The sequence below is a fragment of the Oryzias melastigma genome, linkage group LG18 (genome assembly GCF_002922805.2).
Source record: "Oryzias melastigma strain HK-1 linkage group LG18, ASM292280v2, whole genome shotgun sequence".
Classification (NCBI taxonomy): domain Eukaryota; kingdom Metazoa; phylum Chordata; class Actinopteri; order Beloniformes; family Adrianichthyidae; genus Oryzias; species Oryzias melastigma.
In genome coordinates, this window is record NC_050529.1 from 2447964 (window position 1) to 2458124 (window position 10161).

At 37.7% G+C, this 10161-nt stretch overlaps 1 protein-coding gene across 1 annotated transcript in view; it reads left to right on the plus strand.

Annotated features, from left to right (window-relative positions):
• The first annotated feature begins 324 nt into the window (after positions 1-324).
• abcg2a (ATP-binding cassette, sub-family G (WHITE), member 2a) overlaps positions 325-10161 on the plus strand; it is a 22087-nt gene continuing 12250 nt past the window's right edge. The window contains exons 1-5 of the mRNA XM_024288782.2: positions 325-546; positions 3670-3755; positions 4795-4863; positions 4933-5063; positions 9921-9980. Coding sequence (XP_024144550.1) covers positions 4810-4863; positions 4933-5063; positions 9921-9980 — 245 coding nt within the window. The 5' untranslated portion in view covers positions 325-546; positions 3670-3755; positions 4795-4809. The remainder of the gene's footprint in view (positions 547-3669; positions 3756-4794; positions 4864-4932; positions 5064-9920; positions 9981-10161) is intronic.

Consider the following 10161-nt stretch of genomic DNA (forward strand, 5'->3'; position numbering starts at 1 on the left):
AAAAATGTTGAACTATTTGAAGGTTGTCCTCTAAAAGTATTTGACCTATTTTTTTAAATAATAGTTATTTTGCAATCTTTTATAGAGATTTTAAAAGGAAAAGTCTAAAAACTGTCAAAAAATAAGAGAAAATCCGGTTCTTTGTGTTAGAATTAAAACAAGCTTTTTAAGTATTTTTATCTTAAGTTATAAGGACATATATTTAATGAAACGAGGCTTCAATTTTCTTTTCTTTTTTTTTTCTTTTTTTAATAAAAATAAAGCTGTAACCATAGACTGTATATAAGAATAACAGTCAATGGCTGTAACCGAAGGCGTGCCGTACGTGACCAACAGCGCCCCCTGTCGGCGTCCTCCCGAAAATGAAGGCGTCCGGACGTCCCGACGCCGAGCTGCGGTTCGGTTCAGAGCCGGTTCGTTTCTGTCAGCGGGTCTGCCGCAGTCTGGTCGACGCCTCGCGGGTGTTCTGGACGTTTCTGTGGACTGTCTCAGCTCATTAAGCGGCAGAAGACTGGGCACGCGCTCCTGTGCGCGAGTCACAACACGGTGAGAGGTTCGCGCGGGAGGAGAAAAAAATCCGTTCAGTCATATAATGTTCAAGATTTTTACGTCAATTTTCAGCACTTACGTCACATTGATGGTTCTCGTCTGGCAGACGGCTTTTCCTCGAGGCGGGAATCTCTCTCACGGAAAAGGGAAAGCGGTTCAGTTTTTCTTCCATATTTTTGGATTTCTTCCCAAATTTCTGACTATTTAGACTCAATTACAGCATTAAGATAAGGAGAAAAACCCACGTTGTTCTCATCAAACTGTTTATTTCAACTCATGTAACTACAGTCCTGTTTTAGGTCTTAGAGTTTACATGGAAATGTTTTTAAAACATTTTAAAGAAATATAAAACAGCAGTTGATAATTTAATGTATGGGAAATTGCAGAGGCCAATACAGTCAGATAAAATAGTTGAAATAAGAGCAATGAAAGTATATGAAATATATATATATATATATATTTCTAAAAGTTTGTCATCGATCAAGTTTTATGAAACATTTGTCCTTAGTTTATCTCAGGAGTTATGTTCTAAACATAACCTCCAATAGACAAAATGTACAAAGTAGTCAACTTATTATTATTATTTGTTGTTTTAAAGACCCTTATTTAAGGAAAATTAAGCTTAAAATTGCATATCTGCGTATTTTTTCATTCAAATAGTGTTGAATCAGGAGCATGCGAAAATGTAGCATTGACATAGAACCTACAATGACAAGCCACAATCTCCATTTCCGATTACTAGAACCACGTACGTCTTCAGTGTCCCAACTAAAATCTAACTCATAACTGTACGGCAGGATAGCTCCGATATTGCTCGCCATTTTTGTTGCACTAATATTGTTAAGTTGCGGCTGTAAGTGCTGTAAGCTAGTTGGAGAGCATGTACTAAGAAGGAAGTTGGGTTATAGGGGCTAGGTTCAATATATGTATGCTAGGTTCACATTGGACGCGGAAGCGCTGCAAACCGGAGTGGAGTACGCACGGCATCCGCTCTAACCTGCAATTCATACCAGGTGCTTATGTTTCCGCAATGGTCGACAGGCGCTTCTGGGTTTTTTTTTTATTGCCATCATGGGTAAGTTAATAACCTAAAAATATTACCCCATGTTTCTGCTAAGAAAAGAAGCAAGTAGTTACTATGCTTGTTTAATTTATCTGTTGTTGAGACACAGAGAAGTGTGTGTTGTGATTTTATGTTTATTTTCATCTCTACTGTCGCATATGTCAATTGCGGTGTTTTATTGGGAAAAACTGGTTATATTTTGAAATGAAACCAGATTTTTTTTATTTATCTTGATGTAACGTCCTGCCAGAATTGACGCAGAGGTGTGAACCACACCATGGGTTAACAAGGGCGCAGAATAGAAGCGGCCTTGTTAACCCATGGTGTGGTTCCGCGTCCAGTGTGAACCATGCGTTACTCCATGCCAATGTCCCGCCCCAACTCAGATGTGAATATCTAATAAATTTCTAGATGTCCTAGTAAAGGACACCAGTTTTTCACACTTTTGTCTCTAGTCTAAACTCTAAAATTTCAAATTTTTGTATAAAAATAAGTCCAGTATTACAGAATGAAAACAAAGATCAGTTGAATGCATTCTGTACTGGACAAGAGTCACAACATGAAGGAAAGTAATTGACAGTCATCTACAGCCTACCATGACATAGTACTCAATGCGTTTCGATTGCACAAAAAAATGTGCAAGACTGTGAAGGGTTAACCACTAGGACCGCTGTAAATGGTTCATTTGGGTGACAATGGGTGTTGCCTTCTATTGTCCGTTATTTATTTTCTTATTTAAGATCAAAAGTATGAAAAGCGGTGCTTAATCCCTTTGATCTGTCAAATTGGTCTTGGAGTTTCTTGGCCGTGTTCCTTATCTCATCCACTGTGGAACACGATGTTGATATACAAATAGTTACTGGTAGTGTCAAGGATCCAGGTCCCAAGAAGTTTAATGATCTCATCAGACCCATGTCAGAGTCCACTTCTGGCATTGGTACAGTTCCCATAAGCCCCACTCAGTCCTGAACACTCTTGCTTTACTCTGATTTATGGTTCACCCATTTCATACTGCGCCATCTTGTATCGTTCTATGTTAGAACCCTAGTAGTTGTGGTTCTTCCACTGTTTTCAGCATAACTAGACTCCACAACCGTCTTTGTCTAGAGTCCTAAGAACTGCACATCTGGATACTTTCTCAGTTATGCTTTTTTCCTTTCTTTCAATTACTTTAAAGTAAACCTAGACCAAAGCTGTATCTCCATTGTTTTGATGAGACAACAAAAACTGTAACACATGTAGATATCCTCGTAGTTTTGGCCGCCTTACTACAATAATCCTGCCCCCTTTGAGTCCAGATTTTAAGATAACTGAAATTCACTTCAAACCAAGCAAGACTGCGTGATGGAAAAACCACCAGTTGTCGGTACAGTGGCCCAAAACGCCAAACGAACCTGACTCTTGGGTCAGACGTACTCCGGTACGGTTCGGAATGAGTCCTTAAATTGTAGATATGAGTTGTGAAAAACCGGTCATGGATGATTCTCCTGAACTCTGAACAAACATAAAACTCATTCTCTTATAACTGCATGTACCATAATAAAAACCAATAAAGAAATTCTTACTTGTTCTAACTTGTTTTAATAAACTCATAAAAAAGATGTTTTAAAGTACCACACAAACTTTTCTGCAAGAACAGGTAGCCTTCTTTCTAGATTATTTCATTTACCTGTATTTGTTTATTCGTGTCCTTAATTTTTAGCGTATTTCCAGGAACATTTTTGCATAGTTTTGGATTAAACAGGGTGTGCTTTTGTCGTCAGGAGCCTCATAACTGTTTGAAAGAACTCTCGTTGTTAGAGCTCAACTCTTTTCAGTCTTTCACACATTTCTAATTCCAGCTTTAAAATATTTTTTTTTGGCTAAAGGTGATTCCATCTCCATATTTGACGCCTGTAAACGTTTGTAGATTACAGTGATAGTAAACATTTCTGTGTGCTTTGGTTTTACGGCGCTGTCGAGGTTTTACGAGGCGTTGTTCTCAGCTGGTGCCCTTCTGCCCTCCGCTCTTATCATGACTGTGTCATAAAACTGCCCTCTCACTGTATATTAAACAGGCTGTGCGGCAGTGGACGCACAGGCGGGGTTACGGCACAGTCAGGGAGCCGCTCGCTCAAGTCTGGACGCTTTCTGACTCTGTCAGGTAAGAGATCTTTTATACGTTTTCTTTCACAAATCTTTCACTTCTATTTGACTTTTGACTTGATGTTTTTGCGGTTTAGAAAAGGAAGTTGGGGTTTAGCAAAATATGGGTTTGACTTGAGCGGCAGGAAAGCTGAGGATTCAAAGGGCAGATGTGACTGATATCTGCTCAAACATACTGTACTTCTGCCTGGTACACATTGACATTAAACCTCTGTTGCAGCGACTTCAAGAAATCTTCTATAAATCTGGAAATCAAAGAAAAATAATACAATATAAAAACCTTTATAATCACAATATTGTTAGTTAAACAGCTCAAAGTATTTTAGAAAACTATCAGGGAGAGAAAGCTGAAAAATGTGATGTAAAAATGCTTTAATATTAACTTTTCTCTGTTAAATTAATATTTTTTAAAAATCTTGGAATCATTGACAAAACTGAGAGGTTTTTGGTTGTTTTCTGAAAGTACCAGTCGGTCGGTATCTATGCTGTTTCATCTGTTTTGCTGCGGTATTGATGGCTTTTAATAATTAACTTGAATGTTTATCTAAAATGACTTTGAGGATGTTGAGCCTAAAAAACGTACTTTTTTTAGGCTTTTATTTGTGTACACTAAAATCTCTGAGACTTTGAAAATATTAAATTTATTAAGTTTTATTTTGACTGCTGGATTGTTCAAATTATTTTTATTGAAGTGTTTTTTTTTATTTAACAAAATTTAATTGAAAAATGCTAAACATTTTTGAAAAAGATCTGAATATTTTTTATGTGAAGACACTATTACGTATTGACATCATCGATAAGCTCCTTAATTTATTTATATATGTATGTATGTATGTATATACATATATATATTTATATGTGTATGTGTATATATATTCACACACATATATATATATGTTTTGTTTTAATTAAAACGTTAAAACTGAAAATCTAGTTTGTGTAATAACATTTTTTGCCAAGAACCAAAAAAGAAAAATAATCCGAAAAAATGTTTAAATTGTGAATTTTGAAAATTTGTTTATTTGGAATCTTTACAGGGGAAAAGGTGAAAGATGCCAAGTCACGAGATGACCGACGTCGGGGTGAATGGCACCCCCAAACACAAGGTATGTAGAGGGGGAGTCTTTATGCTCACAACAAAACACAAGCCTGACTTCAATTCCCTCTCTCCGCAGTCTAAGATCGCGCGGCAGCAGCTGCACGGCGCCACCGTCAGCTTCCACAACATCCACTACAAAGTGAGGACGGGAGGAGGCTGTCTCTGCTGGAAGAAAGGCCCCAGTAAAGACATCCTGATCGACCTGAAGTAAGAGTCCCCGCGTTCTGGCCTGTCATTCATGAAAGCAGGAGCTGAACTGGAAACACAACGCTCTTATTGTGAAAGGACTTGTTTCTTTCTTTTTGTAGTTTTTATTTTACCTCTAAAATTATCCAAAGTATGTTTAACTTTGACTTAAAATGGTGGAAAGCGATCAAAGATTAGCATAGGATGCAGTTTGGATTCAGGATCTCCCGGTTTTTCCTCCTACTCCACCTCCTCCTCTTCCTCCTCCTCTTCCTCTTCCTCCTCCTCTTCCTCCTCCTCCTCCTCCTCCTCTTCCTCCTGTCTCCTGCTTGCTCACTCCATGAAGTTCTATCAAAGCCTCATCTGCCACTTTTCCTGTTTATACATGAAGATCACAGCAGCCTCAGAGCTACGACAGGGTCCTGAAAACTTTTGAAAACATAAAAAAATAAAATGTTCCACAAAAACAGTTTATCAATGAAGTTTTAATCAGGAATTTATTATTTTTTTTTAATAGAAACTCACATTTTGATGTTATACTAATAATTATATTATATTAATCAAATTGATTTATATTTTAACTCATTAAATCCATAAAATGTTTTTTCTTTTAGCTCAAATCTTATATATTTTGTGGAGAAAGCAGCTTTTTTTTCTACTTGTTTAAGGATTTTTTTTTTAAAACTTTACAGAATTAAAACAAAATAAGTGTCATTACTGTAAAAAAAATGTTAAAAAATGTTGATGATATTTGTGAATTGATCTTCACTAACGATTTTTCTTTAAAGTCAAATCTTGTGTATTTTCTGACAGAAAGCATTTTTTTGTTAGTTTTAGCGTAAAGAATTGATTATTTCTTAAATGAAAATTGCAACATTTAGCATCAATACTGACATGAGATCTGGCTCTCGTAACCAAAGAACGTTGTTCCTAGAGTGGAAGTTGGTGATTTGGTGTTATAAGAATATATGTTTCTTGAGGTTTTTTCTTAATCTTTTTTAATCCTGATATTTATCAAATACGTGTTTAACATTACTTTATTAAATGTATTAGACGATTTCCCTATAAGCATATTTCTCTGCCGGGGTTTTATTGCTCATTTTCAGCCAGAAATCAGCTTTTTTTTTGTTTCTACGTAAAACTCAATAAATTAGTTCATGAACATTCCCCCTCGGTTACATCCCTACTCGTTGGTCTCAGATTGGAGGTTCTGGTACGTGCTTCAGCGAGCTCACCTGTGGGGCAAACGTGACCCCGGCAGGCGGCTTGGACCGGCCCGACTGAAGGTGCAGGAAGGAAGCCCTGCAGGATGCAGGAGCTCGCTCCAGAGGACAATGAGCTCCAGCCTGAACCAACAAACGGCAGGATGCCTCCAGGCCCAGAGCTCCAGGGCAGGAACAAACACTGGAGATGAAATCCTGGGTCCCACAGAGCGTTCCCATCCTTCTGGGTCACTGAAGACCCTCCTTTGAGGCTCAGATTGACAGATATTTGTTCTCTTCTAGAAACATCTTGAAGGTTGATGGAGGCGCCGTGGTCCTCCTGGTTTCTCCTGCTGGTGGAGCACGTGTCCGTTAATGCGATCTTTTATTCTACTTTATCAAAGCTGAACGGGGTCAAAGGTTCAGGCTTTTCTCTGAAACTACACTTTACTGCTGAAGTATTTACTGTTTGATGGGTTGAAGGCGGGATCTCGGTTGAACTCATTGCTCTGTTCTCAGGAGAGGTTTAAGTTGAAGGTGGAGACCATCAGAAAAGATGAGTGACACTGCAGAAAAAAACTTTCGGATTGATCACAATCAGCAGAAACGTCAGTATTTCAGCGCTGTCAGAAACGGTTGAGAAGTTCCTCTTTTGTGGTTCCGGAGTGAAACCTTGAAACCTCGTTTCTTGGAGCTAAAATACTGCAGCGTCATTGTAGGTTGAGTTCAGGTCGGGGTTTAAAAAGGTCGGTCAGTCGCTGCTCCACAGCAGTTTCAGTTCTGCTTTCTCACACAAATGCAGAAGTAGAACTGCTGAGTCACTGTTAGCCCACCAACTATTAGACTGCACTTTTTTCCACGACAGACAGACATCATGGATGTGGCTAAAAGATGAAGAAGAATCTGTCATTTTTTATCTTTTCCCAAACCAAAACAAAGACTTTCTCTTTTGTTTTGTGTCACAACAATCGAGTGAAGATGATTTCGTTTCTTGAGATTTAAGGAGAGGATTCGTCAAAACTGTTGCTGGTTTCTTATCCTTCTGTTGCATGTGGTTAGGGAAAAATCGATTCGGTAATATATCGTGATATTTCATTTGCTGATACTTGTATCGATTTAAAATACTGACAAGACAATATTTACCTAGAAAAGTTGGACTACCTGCGATAATGCTAGTGTGAATGCTTTTTGATAAATGTGGTCACTGAAGATGCTTAAGCTGCTGAAAATGCGGGAGCAATTCTCTTTAATTGCTGAAAAATGGGAACGCTTTGATACCAAAATGTGTAAAAAGTTCACAAAGTGTTTAAAGCATTTTAAAAAAAATAACCATTAATTTTCAATCACACTAGTAAATTAGCATAAATTGCTTAATTTGCATAAATTGATAATTTCCATAAATTGCACAAATCTGCATAAATTGCATATATTGCTTATTTTGCATAAATTGCACAAAAAACTGAAAAAGTATGAATACCTAAAAATTATGCATGAATGTCCTGAACATACTGAAAGTTTTTATAGAAATATTGCATGAGTGTAAAAAGTACACAAAGTTTTTAAAGGATTTAAAAAATGTCCATTATATGTCAATGAGGCTAGTAAATTAGCACAAGTTGCGTAAAAAATGTAAAATGTAGGAATACCAAAAGTACAAGCATGAATGTCCTGAACGTGCTGAACGTTTTGATACCAATATTGCATAAGTTTCAAAGTGCACAAAAAAGTTCAAAATTCTCCCATTGACTTGACATGGGCTAAAAATTAGCATAAATTGTGCAATTTCTCAAAAACCGTAAAATTAGCAAAAACCAAAGGTACAAGCACCCTTCTTGTACGTGTTGAAGGTTTTGATACCAAGATTTCACGGTCCAAAAAACATACTTACGATTACTTAAACTATAATAATAAAGAGAAACAGGATCACTATAGTATGAACGCTTTAAAGCATTCACACAATTATTTTTTTTTGGCAACTTACTTTTGTTTTCCACCTAAACCCCGACCACTAGATGGCAGCACAGCAAACTGAGCCTCTTTGAGCAGCTCTACACCAAACCAAAACCACAAGATCTCACATAAACCAGCTTGTGTTACATGTTCAGTCAGCTTTGTGGTTTTTGTTTTATATTTGTTTGTTTACTTGGGATGGGTACCGAACCAAAACTCTGCCACGTTCAGCGGTCAAATTCAGCTTACAGCATTCACAGTAGTATTATCACAGGTAATGCTATAAATTTAGTTTAGAATTATGTTAAAAAGTTACAGTTTTTAAGTTTTAAAAATGTAGTTTCAGAGCGTTTAATAAATGTTTATCCTGCTCGGCCCGAGACCTAAGGTGTGTTTTGGATTTTGGTCCCTTGTGCGATTGAGTTAGACACCCCTGATCTATACCATTCCAATATGGCGTCCAACTTTCCGTATGACACAAGCTATCATAGCAGCTCTAAATATCTCTTTGATTCAGACTGACTCTGACCTATCAAGGCTTACTAATAACGTCTGGATTGACTTCAATTGGTTGAAACTGGAAGGAAATCGTTTTCCATGGATGATGTCAAACCTACAAATATTGACATTGAACTGGAGCAAGTAGGGCTAGCGTTAGTACTTACGACATACGGGTGATGCTGTCTAAACTACAACTTAAAACCTCAGTTTTTGTTGAACTTTCCAGAATTTCTAAATATTTCAGTTTTCTTTAATTTTTTTCTTTGCTTCTTATGTTATTGTTGCTTAAGATTTCAGAAGGGATGGTGGTTTCATTTACCTCTCCTCAAAGTTCAGACCACCTCAGCTGAGACTTCTCCCACTAAAGCTGGAGATCTCCCTTCATCGTCTCCTCTTCTTCACCTGGAGTTTGGCTTTTAGCTCTGAGATGCGTCTGGAACATCGCGGTTCCAATGAATTTAACGGCTGCGAAAGGTTAAAAGCTTTATCTTTTTATAGTGTCACGTGATCTTTGGCTCACGTGCATCACACAGGCTGACATAAGCACACGTGGAGCGATCCGAGTTTAAATAAAACCTTCAGCTGCTGATGTTTCTGTGAAAGACGTTAGACCGACACCAGAAACACAAACATGGAAATGAGAAGTCCCCCAGGAAAAGCCGGCGGCCATTGTTTGTGCGTCCTTCCTCTGTGTGCTGATGAGGAGGTGTGATGTTGTGCCGCAGCGTGACCTGTGTTTGATAACGTTTCTGTGAAAACAGCCTCTTTATGTGAAGGTTATGAAAGCGGTCAAAGGGCGCCGTGCTGGCGTGCCAGCAGCTCCTCGCCGTGTGCTTTACAGTGCGGGTGTGTTGTCAGTCACAGTGTGTAAATGTGCGTTTATGTCCTCGACTCGCCTCCTATTGTCATCAGACTTATGTAGCAGCTTTATGGTGGATTATGAAACAAGATTATGTAAAAAAAGGACATTTCAGGAAAATGTTAATATTAGAAAATAAAATTAGACATATTTGTATTAATTGAAGGCTTTTATTTTGAAATTCAATTGAGATATCCTTTAAAAGTGATGTTTGATGATTAAAATTAACCTCCAGTCCATCAGAGAATTTGGTTTATTGTTACTGTTTGCAAACATTCATCACATTTAATGTGTTCTGTGTTTGTTATTCCATGTTGAGTTTGTGTTATTGAGTGTTTTTATTACATCCTTTCCTACATTTCTCAGTGGGATGATGAAGCCGGGTCTGAATGCCATCATGGGAGCAACAGGAAGTGGGAAGTCATCGTGAGTTTGCCACATTTCCCTTTTTATTTAGCATAATTCTGTCTTTAGAATGAACACAATGTCTCTGTTTTTACTTATGTTGTTGCCATTGTAACATAAAGGTCAGTAATCCTGATATTACTGCGCAAATGAGACAGAAATTATATCTCTAACTAGAGCTGGGCGATATGGAAAACATATA